Below are 20,402 nucleotides of genomic sequence, written 5' to 3'. Positions count from 1 at the left end.
AGAATGACAGTGAGCAGGTATCTGGGACCAAAAAAAGTTTTAAATGATCATTTAACATTTTTATGGCCTTCAAAAGGTCTTAAATCAGAACATAAAGAAATATGGCATTGCATGATGTTGTACAGACGTCAATAAAAGGAAACTTTTTCACCGTTTCTGTTTAAACATATATGTAATCAGTGTGAATTATACATTGATGATCAGTGGCGGGGTGCTCAACATTTTTTGGCTAGTTTGTGTAATACATACTTCAGTCATTTATGTATTTATTTTTACTTTCATCTAGTTTATTAATACAACATATTTAGGTTTTCAGCATTTTGAGGGATATTTAGTGTATTCTTCTGTCCTACAGTATTCTCTGATTAGCTATTTCAGATGTTACTGTAGGTCAGACTACAAACGTAAATATGCATCTAATTTGACTTTACTTTCAGGATAAATGTAGACACAAAAAACTTTTTAATGAGAAAACAAACGGTGTTGTGAACACAATGTCTATCAGAGCTCTAGAGCCTCCAATTTCAGACTTTTTCTTAGAATAGAATGATTGGTGGGATTATGCATTTACAATAGTTTGAACCATTATAGGGTTTGTCAAATGTATATTTAAATGATCTATTATTTTAATTATTAATATTATTATTTAAAATACATACCAGAGCGAAATATTTCTCAGTATTAAAGAACTGACCCACATACGTTTTGACGTCCTTCAGGGGGGATCAAGCATTAATTAGGGGGGTCGATCTCCCCCAACCCCCCCTGTGTTTTGCACCCTCCATGTAATCGTTTTAAATCAAATTGTACCTTCTTGAGATGCAAATTGAGGAAGAATTAGGTCTTGCTTTTTGATAAATTTAACTAAGCTATTTTAATTATATTACAAATAGATATTCGAACATTAAATTAACTATAAAAATAATTGGTGCTTGGTACATTTCAAGTATTTTTTAATCCTTTAAGTTTTGCTAATCCACTACAATTCGTGCTTGCCATAAATTTACATAACATATTTTCGTGTTTTTTTCCCTTTAAAATACTCATTAAATGTTATATAATAGGTCTTAAATGGCACATTAAATGACTTATATTTACCTTCATAACCCTGCAGAAAACCTGAATGGGTTTTATAAAACAAAAAGTTAATTTTAAACCGCCTACGTGACTTAATTGACATGCAAACAACACAGATTTAAAACTCGTCACTTTTGAAAGAAGCGATAAGATAAAAGTGACCAAAAACACGAGGGCTTTGTTTGTTTTTACACGTCGAAACGCTTTTAACGCAGATGTAAAGGTTAGGTGACTTCAAACGCACGAAAGAGCGCGTCTGATTGGTTGACCTATATTCTTGACGTCGCTCTCTGGATTCTGATTGGTCGACGGCGGTTTGTTTTGCGCCACACGACGTATAAGAAACTTCCTCATAAAATACAGTAAACAAACCTACGGATTACATTTGGCTGAGGCGTCTTCTGCGCAGTAACTTGCTCGAATTTCGGAAATAGCTAAGTTTGTTGTTGACGAAACGTGGCGAGGACACTAGAACAGGTCGACAGGAGGGACACAAAGGAGGGAGCATTAGAAAAAGCGCAGCGTGCCGTTTGTTTGGTTGAGTGCGCTCGATTAGAGACCGCGCAGGCTTCATGCCGTTGAGTTGAGCGCGCTTCTCTTCTGGCGACAATAACGTTAGCTACGGCGAGCAGCGTTTGTCTTGAAGAAATCGCAAACATCCAGGTGAGTCCATTGTCATTGCTGTGAATCATTTCAAACGGAGGGAGAAAAAACGGTCCTAACCTGAAAAGGCTCCACGCATGGATTTATGACCGTATATCATGCTGATTTTGCGTAGAGGCTATATTTACTTGCTCGTGTATAACATATTAACGTTAGTTGGATTATGATACATGAATTTACCATGCAACTAGTCGGGTGGGTTGTTGCTGTTCCACGAGATTTGAAAAGCCCGACTCAGTTCAGTGAGTCGGTTCTTTTGGACAGTTCGTTAAAAAGATTCAGCGATTATTTTATTCTGTGATGTTACGTCATTACACGTTCCCTGACATCCCATATTTTCGTTATTTGTATTTTTATTTGGCTTTCATAATATGTTGTTCATATCTGTGATAGTCTAAACCAACGTATGATTTGAATGCATATTTTAAATAATACTGGCATTAATTTACATGTATATACATTTTTGCAAAACTATATCTTGTTTTGATGATAAATTGAGTGCAGTAGCTTGTAAATGCTATATATGGATTTTTTTTTACTGCAAATTATTTGAATATCAATGTTTGTGTCTTCGTTTTGTTCTAGTGAGTCGTTGATATCAATTGACTCGCATGAACGATTCGTTTATGTCGAGATTCCAGCTGCATTAAGGGCCGTGCTGTAACGTTGTGTATTCCATATGAACTGAAACTAAACTCGTTAGCATGTCTTGCCCATATTTTTAAGAAACGTTTCGAATACTTTATAACATAATATTTTGTCTAAAGCTGTATTTATTACAGCAAACCATAGTTATCCATTACCTCTCACCCCTGTTTACCCTCGTGCCTGGCGGGCCATATATGGGGGAACTACAGTGTGGGCAGCCAAGCAAAGTAGGTCATGAGGATGTTTCCTTTTTCCTGGTTTATCTCTGAATCAGGATACGAGATTTTGTTTGTGTTTTTTTGATGATGATGTTAAAGTCATTTTCATATGCAAAAACAAAATGACTGCTATGTGTCCTGCCCAACACGAATAATATTAGTGTCAAAGCATTTTGTTTACTTTGAAGTTAACAACATTACACGTTGCTGAATTTGATGCCATGCTTTCTAACTAAGAACAGCTATTAGGCAATCCAGTTATGATCTATTTTGGCAGTCAAAGCTGCTTTGTTGCCTTTGCCTTCGTGGTGAAATGTGGATATGAGAATAAAGTTTGCAGATATAAACTGACACTGTTTTCTTGTGTGTTTTTCAAAGACATGGTGAAGCAGACCAAGGCCAAAACTTTCCAGGCCTATCTGGACTCCTGTCATCGTCGCTACAGCTGCGTCCACTGCCGGGCACACCTGGCCAATCACGATGACCTCATTTCTAAGGTGAGTTTCTTCATGTGACTTGTGGCACGTTTACAGCAAGATGTGTTATGCATTAAAGGCTCACGTATCTGTCTTTTTGCAGTCCTTTCAAGGCAGTCAAGGACGAGCCTACCTGTTCAATTCTGTGTGAGTATGACTTCTTTCAAATTTTAAGATGAACTTCTCTTTTTGCCTTTTGATGGGTTCCTTTATTACTAACTGGAACTAAGCACAAGGTCTTTTTTATTATTATATTTACTTATATTACTTATATATAAGCTGTTCATATTTATCGTCCAATTTTTCACCATTATTAAATCATAAGCATAGTCTATAGCATGCAAAAGGGCATAACAAACTTAATCGAGTACTTGCTTAACTCCACAAAGGCACAGAGTTGTATAATGTCTGTTGCATAACCTTTTTTCTATTTGAGTAATTTAGTAACTCCACAAAGCAAAGTGAAACCTATGCACTTTTTTTTTTGTCAGAAAATTGGCAAGCGGTTTAAAAGGATTATAATGGCAACATCAATTTAGTTAGTTTTATTGGTGTGTTTTTGTGAAACACCGCATAGTATGAATACCTTGTTGTGGTGTGCTTTGACTACATCTCATAATAACAACATGTTATGTTGGCAGGGAGATTGTAGGATTATATAATGAATGAAATCCTATTGAATGTGTTTTTGTAAGTCTGTGTGAGTGATTTAAAGTGGACAAGCTAAAAATGTTTCATTTTTTACCCGTTTAAGTTTGTCCACTTGTAATCGAAATAACAAAATAAAAATATCCTATTTAGGCTCGTCACAATAATCAATATATCAACCTGTCGCAAAACACATGGACATGACCTCAGTCATTTTTGGTGAAGCAATATATATTGCTCATACATCACTGATTCTAGCAACATTTTAGCTGATTGCGCAATCTCTTTATCTCTAATGGAGGTGTCATATTTCTGTTTTTAATGTTTTCATGTGGGTGCCTGATTCTGCAAATAGATCTGGTAGCAGATGTTGCAGGCTCGATTACTATTTACCTTGCACTTTAATGTTAACATTTATTATTTATGTAGGATTTGCGTTTTCACACTTTGATTCCAAAGACTAAATTGACTATAATTAATTTTAACATTCTTAAAAATAAAATGTTACGTGTTCTTTGAGTGTACTTGCATTGTGATGATATTATATTGTCATTCAGGCATTATATAATGAGTGGCTTAAAATGACAGTAATACTGGTTATTGCAAAATATTTTAGTACAATATATCATACAACAAAAAATATCACGCCTAATCTTAATACCAGTTGTAAATGTGGCCTGATTCATTTTGAAGCAAATATTTAGCTTGGTGCATTTATAAAAATGAGATCCCATTGTAATTTATGAAATAGTTGGTTTACTGGGTAGGGTTCCACCAGCTTTACCAGATAGTCCTTTAATTGAACTGGAATGTAAAGTCCACACTAGTGGCTTAGTAACTATTAGCTAGTTTATTACTAAATTTGTTCTTACTTCGATTTTACCACATGTTAAGGCAAACCGTAGGTAGTAGGTCATAAGCTATCCGTAAAGTTAGGTCTGGGCGATTCATTGAAAAGTAATAAAAAATCTACATTCAAAACCTAAAATCGATCATTTTTTTCCTGGTACATTTTTTTCAGTTACTTTCCCTACTGTTTGTGGAGTCACATGTACCTGCTTCGTCGGGACTAATTCATATTCATAATAAGTATAAATCATAATATAATATTATCCTGATATTATACCTCTGCCAAGGACACGTGCAGCCTTTCGCATACCCACACACCTTTTTAAAATGTAATTTTACATCACAAAGACATGTGGCACAAGCTTTGTGATCGGTCGCTTTGGTAGCGGTGACAAGGATGGGTGGTGCGGAGAGTCGTGTTTTAGGCAATGTGTGTTTTAATTTCAGTTGTTCAACGTTGATGTTCAATAAATAATCATAGATAGTAGACAGTGTGTGTTTCCTTCAATTATTTTATGCACCCTTCATTCAGAAATCTCTCACTTGTAATGTGTGAGCATATTAACTGTAGAAAAATGGTCAGTGAACTATGAAGACAAGACATCAAATAAATAAATAAATAAAAAACTGTTCTTTAACCGTAATTGAGTTCAAATCTTCAATTAATCGATATTTTGATTTTTGGTCAAATCACCCAGCCCTATCTAAAGTCATGTGTAGCCACAATGAATAACGTAATATCCAATAAAAATCATTTAAATCGTTAAACTGCTTTAAGATTCAACTAATGCATCTACTAATAACCCTTTGAAAATGAATTGACAAATTATGTTTTTATAGAACATTACAGCCAGTCACTATAACAAATGCGCATTCCTGTATCGCAAACCACGATTGCCCAGTAAATTTACATTAAAAACACACACACACACACACACACACACACACACACACGGAAGAGAGAAGAACAGGGAGAAGAACTCCGTCATGAAGAAATTCTCATTTTAATTATTGGATACTTGATACAAAACACTTATTGAATGAAACTCTTTTCCAAACTAAAAGAAATGCAAGATTTAGGAGGAAAATAAGGCTGTGAGTAGAGGGAAATCATTCTTCATTAATATCGTGAGCTCCTCAATGTAAACTAATCTCGCTGTCATCTCTTTTCTGCCGTTATACATGGAGGAAGGCTGTTGTAAATGGTTGGGACGTAGCGTTACGTTTAAACTAAATTTAGTGGTGCAACACTAAATTATTTAGTTGTGCGTGAGTTGTAACTTAGTGTTCTTTTAAGTCACGACTAGGCTACATTTTAACTTGCTTGTGATTTTGTGTTTTTAGGGTGAACGTAGGTTGTGGTCCAGCTGAAGAAAGGCTGCTGCTTACTGGTCTTCATGCTGTGGCTGATATTTATTGTGAGAATTGCCACACCACACTGGGCTGGAAATACGTGAGTATGATTTGTTTTAACAGAACCGATGCCAAAAGGCTTTATTTGTTGCCTCATACAGTCTGATCACACTTTGTGGTGTTTTTTTTTCTTCTTCTCTCTACAGGAGCAGGCCTTTGAGTTGAGCCAGAAGTATAAGGAGGGCAAGTTTATAATTGAATTATCTCACATGATTAAGGATAATGGCTGGGACTGAAGCTTTGTATTTAACTTGCTGTCACCGCTTGCAGCTTCTTCAAGATCGACATGAAATATGCTTTTTTTTATTTGTATATATATATCCATTTATGATGTACATTACTATTGTGAGCACCTTTTTCCACACTGATATCCCAATGCACCAGTTTTTCAGAGAGGGGGTCTTGGGTTGTTTTGTTTGTATATTTTTTTACATGTGTGTTTGTGTGCGAGGCATGCTTTAGAGAAGCTGTGCTAATATCTTATGATCCACTTAAATCCAGTTTTGAAGATTTCTTGATTTTTGTTGGGATTTTGACGTTAGCCCTCAAATTCTCCAGATTAAGTGCAATTGATGAGGTTTGGACGATATATGATCAAATTTGAAGATCCTTTTTTTATTCGAATCGTTTTTACTTTAGAGAACGAGTTTTTTTGAACGAGGTAGTGCAAGTTTAATTTTTCTGTGTATGTGTGTGCGCGTGTGTGTGCGTGCGTATGTGGCTTAGAGAGGATTATGTGCAATATGTGTGAGTGAGAGTTTATTTAAAGGATGATTCATGCCTCCAAATTCAGTTCTTTCGGTTGAATTCATCTTTTAATTTACCAAGTCGCTGAGGGATCCCGACTAATGAACATCTGCTCATAAGTTTGTGTAAGCGAACAGGCTTATTGGCTATAGAAGAGATTGTCCACAGTCGACTGATGTTCTTAAAGACACTTTAGTTACAGCTGATATGATGTCATTGGGATATTCATTTTTATGTTTCTTATTTCCTGCATTTTGTGTATGAAAAATGTTGTAATCTAACGTTGAGCAGCATGTACAGAGACATTGATCTGATCATGTTAGAGCAGACATGCCATGCAGATGTGTTATGATTGTGTAGCTGAGTATTTCTTTGAATGCTAAACCATTAAAGTGTATTACATTAACCTGAATTCTTTACATTAAAGTATGGGGTAAATGGAAAACTCTTGTCATGCTTTTTTTTTTCACTGAAGTTAGGTTGGGAAAATGTTAACTTTTAAAATGGGTTCTTTTCTAAAGTATTGATTGTAGACAATGTACACTTTAAACACAATTCTATGAATAAATAAGAACATTTACTTGACATTTTCAATGCACAGACATTCAATAAATATTGTTTGCACAGCATATTTAACATTACATTTTACATATGCTTTTAAATTGTTAGGAAGTTGTGAGTGCGTGTCTCTCTCTCTCTCTCAATTCAATAATTGCTTTATTGACATGACAAATGTTACAAATGTAATGCCAAAGCAGTTCTAAAGTTTTAGAACATACATATATCATAAAAAAAGACATAGTAAACAGTAGTAGTTGTAGTCGTAAAAAAAGATAAATATACATAATTAAATGTAAATAATATATCATATTTAATATATCATTATTATGCAATATATCACGTTATTATTCAATATATCGTTCATTTATAACAATAAAAAATTAATCAGAATAAAACTACATTTAACAATCAACATTTTAGGATAAAAAAGTAATAAAAAACAATCAGTATCTCTTTCTCTCTCTCTCTATATATATATATATATATATATATATATATATATATATGTATGTGTGTATGTATGTATGTATACACACACACACACATACATACATATGCTTCACTTTTTCCACATTTGTTTCACCGCCTTTGCTCAATACTTTGTTAATGCATCTTTGGCAGCAATTACAGCCTCGAGTCTTTTTAAATATGATGCCACAAGCTTGGCACACCTGTCTTTGGGAATTTTTGCCCATTCCTCTTTGCAGTATCTCTCAAGCCCTATCAGGTTGAATGATAAGCGATGGTTTACAACCATTTTCAGATCCGTTCAATGGGATATAGGTCTGGGCTCTGGCGCGGCCACTCAAGGACATTCACTGAGTTGTTGTGGAGTCACTCCATTGATATTTTGGTGGTGTGCTTTGGGTCATTGTCCTGGTGGAAGATGAACCGTCGCCCCAGTCTGAGGTCAAGAGCACTCTGAAGCAGGTTTTCATTTATGATGTCTCCGTTCATTACAGCATTCATCTTCCTCTCTATCCTGACTAGTCTTCCAGTTCCTGCTGCTGAAAAACATCCCCACGGCATGATGCTGCTGACACCATGCTTCACTGTAGGGATGGTATTAGCCTGGTGATGAGCGGTGCCTTTTTTTCTCCAAATGTAATGCATGCCGTTTTCTAAAGAGAGTTACATTTTAGTCTCATCAGACCAAAGAGTTTAGTTTCTTATGGTCTGAGAGTCCTTCAGATGCCTTCTGGTAAATTCCAGGCAGAGAGTGACCTCTGTCTGGCCACTCTACCATACAGGCCTGATTGGTGGATTGCTGCACAGATGGTTGTCCTTTGGTTCTCCGCTCTCCACAGAACGCTGAGCTCAGACAGAGTGACCATCAGGTTATTGATCACCTGCATGACTTAGCTTAGATGGCTGGCGAGCTCTAGGAAGAGTCCTGGTGGTTTCAACATCTTCCACTGATGGATGATGAAGACCACTGTGCTCATTGGAAATTTCAGAGTAGCAGAAATTTTTCTGTAAGCATCCCCAGCCTTGTGCCCCGAGACAATCCTGTCTCGGAGGTTTACAGACAATTCCTTTGTCTTCATGCTTGGTTTGTACTTTGACATGCATTGTCAACCCTGGGACCTTATATAGACAGGTGTATGCCTTTACAAATCATGTACAGTCAAATTAATTTCCCAAATTTGAACTCTAATTCAGCTGCTGAAACATCTCAAGAATGATCAGTGGAAACAGAATGTACCTGAGCTCAATTTAGAGCTTCATGCCAAAGGCTGTAAATACTTCTGTACATGTGATCTTTCAGCTTTTTTATTTGTAATAAATTTGCAACAAATGTAAAAAAATCTTTTCACATTGTCATTATGGGGTTTTGTGTGTAGAATATTGAGGAAATAAATTAATTTAATCCATGTTGGAATAAGGCTGTAACTGTATAATAGTAAATAATAAATAAGGCTGTAAAAATATGTTTAAAATAATAATTCAGACATGAAATATGCTCATTTATGTTACAATAAATACATGAAATTGTATTGTATAAGGGTCAAGATTAAATTGTGTCATATCGTCAGTTTCTCTTGGCTGGATTTATAAAAAATTAACGTTATCTTCATACCCCAGTTTTTTTTATTAATGGCGCACTTCACAAGCTTCTAAAGTACAAAGGGCACAACTGCCAAATGATTACTCGTTATATAATGGTCTGTAGACGACATGGTTTATAAATAAACAAGACGGGAAACAAGAAACAGCTTTTCTGCTCTAATTATCTCAAAACCAGACCGAGAGGTAAAAAAAAAGCAATCATAAAGACTACAACTCCCACTAGACATTGCGAACACCGGTGACGTGGCCAGCGTTACCCAGCAGACCGGGGTGATTTGAACTTCATTCGGTTGTGAGTAGTATTTAATCCTATTTCTTTATTTTCGTAGTATTTTACCAGCCTGGTTTATTATTTATATGATTAAATCTACGCTGCTTTTTTAGAGCCCGCAATTTTACATCACTATGTCCGGGAAAATCAAAAGCAGGAGTGCTGCCAATGCAGACTCAATCTCTGGCAGTGTGTCCTGTGACGAGCGCATCTTAAGGGACTGCCATCAGATGTACATCGACCCGGATAGCGGTAAGAAACCGTTCTTTTTATAAACTGCTTCTTTCAGATTCAGTTATTTGGTTTGTTCAGTGATAAGTTAAGGCAAGTCTCCTTAGGGCTGGGTGAGAGTTGCTAACGGTAGCCGATGAGCTAAAATGCCGGTTTGGTATGTCAGCTATTTACTTCAGACTGCCAGAGGCACTTCAGCTGTTTGAGTTTATTGCAGTCATAATTGCGTAATTCAATAGATGCAATATTTTTGTTTTATTTTTGACTAAGTAAAATAAGTTTTTGTATTAATTTATGATTTCTAATTTACTCTCCCTCAGATCTCAATCCGACATATAGACCCTCTTTAGTCGAAAATTAAATGTATAGTGCACCCAAAACATTTAATTCTGACATCATTTATTCATTATTCACTTGTTTCAAGCCTCATTATTTTCTTTTTTTTGTTCAACACAAAATAAGATATTTAGAAAAATGATGGCAACCTGTAGCAATTGACTTTTTCATAGTACGAGAAACTAATACTATGAAAGTCAGTGTTTACAGATTTTCAGTTTTTTTTGGGAGAGAGAGTAAATGGTAATCAAATTTAGATTGTTGGGATAGCTATCCTTTTAAAGAAGGTTTTGGCTGAAACCATAGTCATCAGAGATTAACAAAATGCTAGTCAAAGGAAGTTTGAGCCCAAAAAACTATTGGCACTGCATGATTAATTCCATTTGCTCCTTATTATATTTAGAGGTTTTATGATGTAAACTAATTGCTCTAAATAAATGAACTGGAAATTATCTAGAAAAACACTGGAGATTGTATGGAAAAAAGGGCTTTTGAATATGCAGCACATTTTGCATGGAATAATGGGTTGCAGTTTAAATAATTGGTTTCACTACATGCTTTAAAAAGATTTTAAATGATTTGGAGTTTGAAATGTTGGCCTGTAGATGTTCTGAATAGTTTAGTTTAACTGTCATTGTATGTGTGTTTTAATGAATGAATGATTGAGGTTACCGGTTATTTGTTTTTTTTTTGTTTGTTTGTTTGTCTGTTAAACCCATGTGAATGTGTGCCAGGCCACTCTTTTAAAAAAGATTTTTTTAATCGCAAGGTGCTTTTCCTGGTAAAATAAAATTTATAATAATAATCTACAAAAATATAAAATTTTTAATGCACAACCTGTGCAAAGCTGCTCTATGTACAGTATGTTTATTCATGTCACTTAAGTTACCGAAAAAGTCATAAGAGTACATTTATTTTATTTATTATTATTATTATTATTATTATTATAATTATTATTGGATTGGTTATATTACATCTGAAAGCTGAATAAAAGTTATAAAAGAATAATAGTGTATAGTTGTATAGATTGTCATGATATATATTTGTTGTAGATGTTATTTGGCCTAGATACAGCAATTTGAAAAAATGTGAAATCAGAAATCAAAAGAGAAATTTAAATATTGTGTTTTGATCTTTTTATAATAAAAAATTGAAACAAAATGTCATTCTAACCCGTGCAATATATTTTTATATCTTGCCAATAATATACCTGTGCAATTAAGACATGGTATTGTGGCCCAGGCCAGAGTCATGTGTATATAATGAGGTGTTTTCGATGTTGGGAGTCTGAGAGAAGTCAGTCTTCCCAATTAAGATTGTTCACACAAATGTATTTGTACTTCTTATATAGGTCACAACATACAGTATAAGTGGGTACTATTTTAATGAACAATACGAACATGCATGTCCTTCCTCTGTGTTGTAAACAAACTCCACACATGCATCATTAAGTGACAAACATTGTGCTCTAGAGTCCAGCCTGTTGTTTATGTTTTGTAAGTGAGTGCATTATAGGGTAGGTATTCTATTTGTTTTAAAAAATCTTTCTTTCAAGTCCAGTTTGCTTAACCACTTATTCCTTATTCTTGTAGGACTAATAAAAATCGCTCAAACTGTTGGGGTGACGTTGCTGCCTCCCCGGAAGAAGATAACTGTGATGTTGATGGGGAACCACTCAGCTGGAAAGAGCAGCTTTATCAATTGGTACGCTGACGTGCATCAGTGGAATTAGTGCATTAAATCAGAATATGCAAATTGGTGTTTGTGTGAGACTGAGAGAGCAGAACAGTTAGATTTTAAACTGTTGATTTATTGTTTGCAGGTATGTGGAGGAGCATATCCAAAGGACAGGAGTTGCTATTGAGACCCAGGGCTTCAGCTTTGTTACCAGTGGGCGAAAGAGGGAGTCACTCACTGTAAATATGATTTATACATTGTATTTTTATTGGAGGCATAAATTTGTCTATTTGATTTTCCATAAAAGTTGTAAATAGAGTATCTATGAAACATTCTGTTCACATTTTGGTGCTTAATCTAATTTACTAAAGAAAGAACCACATTTTACAATCAAACTAACTTCCAAAAAGGGCTCTACCTAAATCATTAGCTTGACCAGATTTTACTTAATCTTCTAAATACTTTTAAATAAGCCACAAACATGTTAACTTGAGTTGCTTAACTTGAATAAAATTAGCTTAAGCTAACTTCTGCTTATAAAAAGTGGACATGGCTAGCCTTCCAAACATAATGATAACATGACATGTTTTGATGGTGGTCAATGAGCTGTTTAATCAGAGTCACTTGAGTTTCTTTGGTATTTTTTTCTCTATAATATTTTTACCAATTTAAAATGCATATTTTAAGATTTCATGCATCTTTCATGCAATTTCCATTTTTTTATATTAATAAAAAAACAAACTACTCCACACTATTTCATGCTATGTGGACATGAAGATATATGAAATGAAAATGTACAGTAGTCAACAATTGAAGTGGATCAAAACCATTCAAGTTGTCCTAAAACAATTTTACAACACCCATTATTGTCTTGGGACAATTTGGAAAAACTTTTTCGATCCACTTTGAATGTTGACTACTGTATTCTAATGTAAACATCTTTGACTATAACCCCTTATCTACAACCACTTGTCTTGGGTTTTAGGGAAATGCAACACTCCATCTGTATCCGCACTTCAAACCCCTGCAAGAATTTAAAGGTTTGAGTTTTGTAAAGTGCAATAAATGTAAAGCCATTTTGCTTAGCAAGTTGCCATGAATCTGTGCATAAAATGCTATTTTCTCAATTTTAGGAGTGTCAGAATACCTCGGCACTGAGATTTGTACTTCACGGCAGAAACGTTTCAGCTTGGTGACTTTTGTTGACACTCCTGGTCTTGTGGATGGAGATATGAAGTATCCCTTTGACGTTGACCAGGCTGTTCTGTGGCTCGGTGTGTGTTTGTCTTGTAATGCGTGTTCAATACTTGGTGTTTTTTTTGTGTAGTCATGCATGTTTTACATGTTTACTGTAGTTTAACACGCACTGATTAAGGTTGCATCTGACAATGCTGCTTATAATATTAATAGTAATTTTGTGGTTCTATTTGAACTATTCTGCCTTTCTGCATTAGGTGAGCTGTGTGACCTGATCCTGGTCTTCTTTGACCCAATGGGACAGGCTTTATGCAAGCGCACGCTCAACATTGTTGAGAAGCTGAATGACAAACAAGGCGACCGGCTCCGTTTTTATCTCAGTAAAGCTGATGAGGCTGGAGGAGAGTCTGATCGACAGGTAAAATACGCCTATACACACTCCTATTGTTTTGCATGTACATTGCTGTTCTAATAATTCTATGTGCTCACCATGACTGCAATTCAATATTATAATACAAGTAACAATGTACAAATAATATTATAATAGTTTAAAACAGGTGGGCAAACTCGGTCCTGGAGGGCCGTTGTCCTGCACAGTTTAGCTCCAACTTAATCAAACAAACCTGCTTCTAGATTTCTAGTGAAGCTGCGGTCTCATTAGAGTTTGAGCATGCGATATTTTGGCGTACGGCGCTTTGAAAAGGGGCGGGATTAAACAAGCTTATTAGACATTTAAAGAAGCAAGCGATTGCTCCACGTTTTAAATTTCTGTCCAGAGAGGTCATGTTTTGATCCTCGGTTGGTCTCACGCAGTCAAGTGATGCGATTTCGCAGGTCAGAGTTCACCAAGCTTGAACTTTGCACTGCAGCAACCTGCGAAACTTGACGCATGACCCATTCTGACGAAAACTTGACACATTCTGATGAATTTGCGTGTGTATGAATGGAAGTCTATGGGAGGAAAAGCCCAGTGTGAACGCAGCTTAATCTTGAAGACATTGATTAGCATGTTTAGGTGTGTTTGATTAGTGTTGGAGCTAAACTATGCAGGACACCAGCCCTCCAGGACCGAGTTTGCCCACCACTGGTTCAAAAGCAAACAATTTTATCCCTGTGATGGATGTTCATTTTCAGCATTGTTATTCTTCAGTGTCAATTTATCAGAAATCATTCTGATATGATCTGATATTTTGATGCCCTGTCCTCCTTTTTCCTCTTATTGTTTTTCTTTTACATTCTTCTGATTCTTCTATTTCTTCTGCAGCTCCTTCTCATTCTTGTCTTCCTGCTAGTCTGGGTTCTACTGCCTCTTTTCCTGTTGCTTCTACTCCTGTTCCTTCTCTTGCTTCTCATTCTGCTCATCCTTTTCTTACTACTTCTTGTTTTTGGCCTTCTCCTCTTTCTTCACCTGCTTCTCCTGTTGCTGCTTTTCCTGCTGTTTCTCATTATCCTCCATCCAGTTTCTCATTCTTTTTTCCTTTTTAAAAAATAAAAAATCTTTCTCTGTGCTAAAACAGTGTTATGATTACTCTATTATTGGCTCTTTCAGAGAGTTATGATGCAGATTGTGCAGGAGCTTTGTAAACGTCCGGGACTCAATAAGTGTGGCTTCGACATGCCCACTATCTACGTTCCCAACCCTAATAAGGTATCATAAACCTTTCTCCTCCACACTATTTCATTCAATGTGAACTTTAACTGTTGTCTCTAATGAAATAAAAACCAAATATTTCTCCTCACCATCTCCACCATCAGCCCAGCCGGTGTGTTAATCAGATTGATGATGTGTGTCGGACCATAGAGAAAACCATTAATCAGACTGTGCAGAACACGCTTAACTCTCTGGAGAAGGACTGTAACCTCATCACAGAGGCCGTCACTGAGACACTTCAGAATGACAGGTACTGTATTATAAGATTGCATCCATATAAATGTTCAGATGCTAATGTTTATTTGATTGACACCATCTACTAGAGCAGTGTTTCCCAACCATGTTCCTGGATGCACACCAACAGTATATGTTTTGGATGGATCCTCTATCTGAACCATTCATTTCAGGGTTTTCAAGTTTCTTCTAATGTTCTAATAAGTTGATTCAGGTGTGTTTGATTAGGAAGAGGTTGAAATGTGAACTGTTGGTGTGCCTTTAGGAACATGTTAAATGCTGTACTAGAGCTGGCGTGCAAAATCATTTGAGAAATCGATTCTAAAATTGTCAAAGTCCATCTCTCTTCTGTCTTGAAACGATTGTGAGCTTCGTTTTTTAAAAGCAGATGATTATTTGCCTTGTTTTTAACTGTGCACTTTATTGCTTACAAGAAAGAGTGCTTGTGTGTCTGGCTATAGTTGGTTCATTTAATACTATCCTAAATTTATTCTTGATTATTTTAGGTTTAAGTGGTATTCATAAGGAATTGGATGCCTGCATCGTGTGGCTGTTTGTAAAGCATAAAGCTCCATGTGCTGTAAAAAAAAAATGCTCTGAATTTATTCAAGGATCGGTCTTGATTTTTTTTTTTCACCACATATTTTCTGTCTTCTTTTACAATTGTCATCCCATGTTTTGCTCCCAATAGGCAGTGCAGCATAGAGAACCGTCGAGCACGTTTTAAAGGCTGTTTGCTGGGCATGATGGGTTTTATTGTGCCCCTGCTGCTGCTTGTTGTCCTGGTACTTGGCAGCCTCTCCAAAGACATACTGGTGCTGATGCTGGGTGACAGTGGCACAGAGGCGCTCTCACTATATGTGGTTAGTGAACATATACAGTATGCATTTATTTACGTGTGTGGGGGATTCTCAGTAGACACTGACGTTGGTGTGGGTTCATGTGATCAGGCTCCGGCAGTGAAGGCATTTGAGTCGCTGTCTGTGGAAGTGCAGCTGTACAGTTGTGCTGGACTGGTGCTGTTGTCCTTCATCCTTCTGCTGCTTGCTCGCTTCTCTTTCAGGTGAGGAACAAGAGATTATGCAGACATTTATGGATGTGAAATTAAAATTTATGGCTGAAACTAAAAACTCTGGATGCACATGATCAAAATTTTTTTACTGCTTTTGTATCGTTTTCTTTTTCCTTTACAGTAGCCAATAGGACTGCTGGGTTATGGGAAAAATCATAATTATGATTTAAATTGGTCGTATGATTATTTTGGTCATAAATGTTATCACTATTATCAATGAGCCATATGTCCAAACAGATGTAAACAGATGAATTTTGTTTAATTGCACAGCTCTACTAGCCAACAACATAACCACATTTTGTTGACCTTAACATAAAATCAGAGGGGAGAAAATACATAAGCTGTATATATCAACAGATCAGAATTCTGAACTTTGACCATGGCACACACACAAATGTCCAAGGTTTGGTTTGTGTTAAAGCTGCTTTACACCGTTCAGTGACTAGAGCTGGAGGGAGCTCGACACTGCTGGGGTGTGTGTGTTATTATTAGTCTTTTTTTTTCACCTCATTTTCAGCAATTTCTTATTTAGACAAAAATATTTTATTTATTTATCTATGTATTATTTTTTTCTGCAGCTGAAAATTAGGTTAAAGGGTCAGTAGGTTAAAGAGTCAATTCCACCAAAAAGGAAAATTTGACATTTGCACACCCAATTCAAAGTGTTCATGCGTGTAGCACAAGTTGAGATTTCCAAAGTATTCACAAAGACGTTAAACATCCTATTTCTTTTTTATTTTAGCATGTCTATGGAATACTCTTCATTTGTTATTGTTTTTTGTATTGTGTATATATTTAAATTTCCTTTGTGTTGTTTTTAGTTAAGTATTTCATATATTTGCTGAGAAGAATTGAAATCCTGTAGCCATTTATTGGCTTTAGTGGAATTGGAACAGTCAAACATCCTCCTAGCTTGGGCTGGGCGATTAATTGAAATCAACATTTAGAACCTGTAATCGATCAAATTTTTCCAGGTCAATTTTTTTTCCATTACTTTTCCTACCGTGGAGTCACGTAACCCCGCTCTGTTTACATTTCTACGTTGAGCGCAGCGTATTAATGTGTTCGCATACCTATCGCTGTTACTGATGCTGATACGACAACACATATCGCAAGATCTGTGATTGGTCAGCTTGGTACCATTGATGAGTGTAGGTGGCGTAGAGAGGGGGAAAAAAATAAAAATAAATAAATAATTATTCAATAATCATAATAGAGTTAAAATGTTCAATTAATAGAGATATTTTAGGCCAAATTGCTCATCTCTACTCCTAGCTACTATGAATTATTGGTATATAGTAATCGATCAGTCATGCAGCAAACATGATATAGTGCCATTTTATGGGAAAGAACAGCTTCAGCATTGTGCTAAACAGTACTCATGAGCTCTTTCTCTCCTCTTACCATATTTAGAACTAAACCGACTCTCTCTGGGAAACAAAAGAGACAACTTCAGGAAAAACTGGAGTATGTCCAAGAGGTGGTCAAGACCAAAAAGGTATAGTTTGCATTTAAATTGACATACAAAACTGCTAGAGTGTTGACTGCCTCATGACTAATGATTCTCCTGCATGTTACTGCAGAAAAAACTCTACGAAGAGTACCTGCGTCAGAGTGTGGGAGATCAGGACATGAACTGAAGGAGAATATAGGCGTCCAGCATTTGAAGAGGTAGAATAAAACACACAGAAGTACGACTAAACTGCATCTAATCATTCCTGTTACACAACGGACACAGATAAGCTACTTTAAGGGCACTTGGTTACTTGTGTGAGCTCTGTCTTCCAGCACTAATTAATGATGGAGCTGTGGACCAATACTGTGTTTTATTCATTTTAGTCTCATCACAATGTTACGCTAGTACTGTAAAGGTTTATAATGGAAGAGCCACATGATGAGAATAGCTCTGAAATATCATGTTTAGCATGAACAGTTTTTTAATGTAATCCTCTTTCTTTGCTTTATAATGCTCCTGTTTTGTATGGTAAATTACCACAATGACTGAGGAATGAGCAGCTCTTCATACAGTATGTGGCATGAGATTGTAGTGACTCCTGGTGTTTAATCACATTATTGTCAATTTTAATAGAAATATTGAAGCTGACTTTTGTATTCCATGGTTTCCTACATTTTTATGTCAACTTGTAGCTGATATGATAATAAAACTTAATAAATATGTGTTTGGTTTCATGTGACTTTTAGAGATTGTCAAAATGAGATGCTTGACTAGGTCAAGGTTAACATCCTAATCCTCTGAGGAATTTCAGATGAGATCTGTTGCGTGTGTATGAGCATACTAGTTTGTTTTATTCCTATCAGACTTTTCCAGATGCTATTTTTTTTTTTATGGCCATAAAAAGGTCTTCAATTTAAAGTAAGTTCCTTGGTATTTCAGTTTGGCTTTACAAATGAAGTTGTTTTTTTAAAAGATTTAAAATAACAAGAAATATCTAGAAGAGGTGGTCCAGAGTGTATTTTTAAGGTTGTGTTTATAAGATGCAAAGCGATGTGCGCTCATGCTTGATTTGTAGAACATCAAGTTATTTTTTTTTCATATAATTTTGCTTGTATACAGCTACTCAGCTAACTTGAAAACGACTGTCATATTTCCTAGTTCCTCCGAAGGCCTGCCCTTAAGAGGCTCTGATTGGTCAGCTAATATAATGTGCTGTGATTCGCGGATCGGCTCCACATCACCAGGAAAAGCGTTACACACCTTCAAGCACTTGATTTTACGCTGTGTAAACACTGCCAGCCAGAGTAGCTGTTAGCCATATCAGTTTGAGCCTAAATCGGACTAAAAATGACACTGAGGACACTGCTTAAGCTCACGCTTGCTCTCTAAAATAAAACCTGAGAAGTGTCTTTTACATATATTGGGGTTATAAGCATGTGTAAGTAATATGAAACGTTCACATATGTTTCATTATTTGAGATGTAGAGCGTAGAGAAAGAAGCTACATAGGGAGACACTGCAGAGCTGCTGAAGATTGTTGATGTTTACAGCTGTTTGATGGATAAATATGAATTTTTAGCTAAATTGTTAGCGGTGCGGAAAAGCATTTCCTGTTGTTTACATCCTGGTTTACTTCCTTGCCACTACATACAGTTAACACTAGAAACTGCATGTAATAGATCAAAAATTTAACACATGTAAGTACTTACAGGTTGTGTCTCGCAATTCACAGCTTTGTTGGTTGTAGGAGTTTTTAGCCAAATCCAACTGATAGAGATTCTGGAAGCTCTCCTTTGTCAAATGCTAGCTGTAATCATTATTATTTTTTTTATAATTCTCTGGAACATAATTAAAATTACACTGTAAGCACTTCTCTCTTTGTGTCGTGTCCTTTGGAAGCCCAAATACAGAAACGGAACAATCTATGTGAAAATAGCAGCTTTAGGACGGCCTTTTAGCTTTCTCTGCTATAACATTACAGTGTCTCTGGCCATGCCCCTTCGCTGTGCCGGGTGTATGTGCGTGGTGAATTCGTGTAACATTTGTGATCTCACTCACCAGAATGTCATTTTTTGTAGTTCTCAAAGTTTGTTCTCTGTAGGCTTTGCTAAACTAACTCTGTAAAAGCCAATGTCTCCCTTTGCACTGAACTTAGAGCGTCTTACGTTCAGAGATGTTGTTTAGGTTCACACATCTACATTACACATTAAATAAAGTTTGAAATATGATATTGTAGTTGACCACCCCTTTAAATGCAGATAGATGCCATTTTTATATACCATACTTTTCTTGGCCAATTGGAACAATTTTTTCTTTAAATAACCAGTCTATTTTAAACAACTACACAGAAAACAAAACAATGTCAAATCATCTGAAATCTTTAGACATTTTTGCACAAGACAAATACTGAAGAAATATATCACTTAAGTACAGTTTGGAAGCAGAATTACTCAAACTAAAAGCTATTTGCTTAACAAATGAAAAATGGAGATAGCTTAAAATTTGATTTTTAAAACTGAAGAGTTCCAAATAATGTTTTCCCTATAGTTTTACATTTTAGAAAGCTATATATAATATAGCTTATTAATTTGGGAATTGTACCGTGTGTGCGTGTGTGCGTGTGTGTGTGTTCATATTCATTCTGTAAACATGTTTGTGTTTCGGGTTAAATCCAATATTAAAATGACATTTTTCATGAAAAAGAGAATATGGTAAACTATTGATTTGATTAAATCTGAACGTTTATCTTTTTCCTCTAAAAATATTGAATCACATAATGCTTTTATATTAAGCATAAATAGAGTGTGGAACTGGCAAGCCACACTGCGTTGTGAAATGGAACTATTCTTGAGAGTCGGTTCTTTTGTAATGAACTGACCAAACCGGTTCACCTTGTATGACGTGAAA

The 20,402-nt window shown here is 35.8% G+C and overlaps 2 protein-coding genes across 2 annotated transcripts; both read left to right on the top strand.

Annotated features, from left to right (window-relative positions):
• Positions 1-1,699: 1,699 nt before the first annotated feature.
• Positions 1,700-7,184, top strand: ypel3 (yippee-like 3). The gene is given in 5 exon segments (NM_212790.1): positions 1,700-1,740; positions 2,985-3,103; positions 3,186-3,229; positions 5,924-6,032; positions 6,139-7,184. Coding segments are annotated over 4 exon segments (360 nt in total). The 5' UTR covers positions 1,700-1,740; positions 2,985-2,986; the 3' UTR covers positions 6,229-7,184.
• A 2,414-nt stretch (positions 7,185-9,598) lies between these two features.
• On the top strand, positions 9,599-18,217 carry si:ch211-11k18.4. Its single transcript, XM_702892.9, has 13 exons — positions 9,599-9,662; positions 9,755-9,893; positions 11,801-11,912; positions 12,031-12,124; positions 12,871-12,925; positions 13,019-13,159; positions 13,340-13,500; positions 14,632-14,730; positions 14,838-14,983; positions 15,659-15,830; positions 15,918-16,030; positions 17,453-17,537; positions 17,623-18,217. The coding sequence occupies exons 2-13, from the start codon at positions 9,776-9,778 to the stop codon at positions 17,677-17,679; spliced, it is 1,353 nt and encodes a 450-aa protein (XP_707984.1). The 5' UTR covers positions 9,599-9,662; positions 9,755-9,775; the 3' UTR covers positions 17,680-18,217.
• Positions 18,218-20,402: the final 2,185 nt, after the last annotated feature.

Source organism: Danio rerio, chromosome 3 (assembly GCF_049306965.1).
Source record: "Danio rerio strain Tuebingen ecotype United States chromosome 3, GRCz12tu, whole genome shotgun sequence".
Taxonomy (NCBI): domain Eukaryota; kingdom Metazoa; phylum Chordata; class Actinopteri; order Cypriniformes; family Danionidae; genus Danio; species Danio rerio.
Note: the sequence above shows the minus strand (reverse complement) of the source record. Positions and strands in the feature narration are given on the sequence as shown.

Excerpts from the sequence above, each read along its gene's own strand:
- si:ch211-11k18.4 (XM_702892.9), top strand. The coding sequence starts at position 9,776 with ATGTCCGGGAAAATCAAAAGCAGGAGTGCTGCCAATGCAGACTCAATC. Across the intron at positions 9,894-11,800 it reads GTACATCGACCCGGATAGCG|GACTAATAAAAATCGCTCAA; the intron begins GTAAGAAACCGT and ends TTATTCTTGTAG. Across the intron at positions 15,831-15,917 it reads AGGCGCTCTCACTATATGTG|GCTCCGGCAGTGAAGGCATT; the intron begins GTTAGTGAACAT and ends TCATGTGATCAG.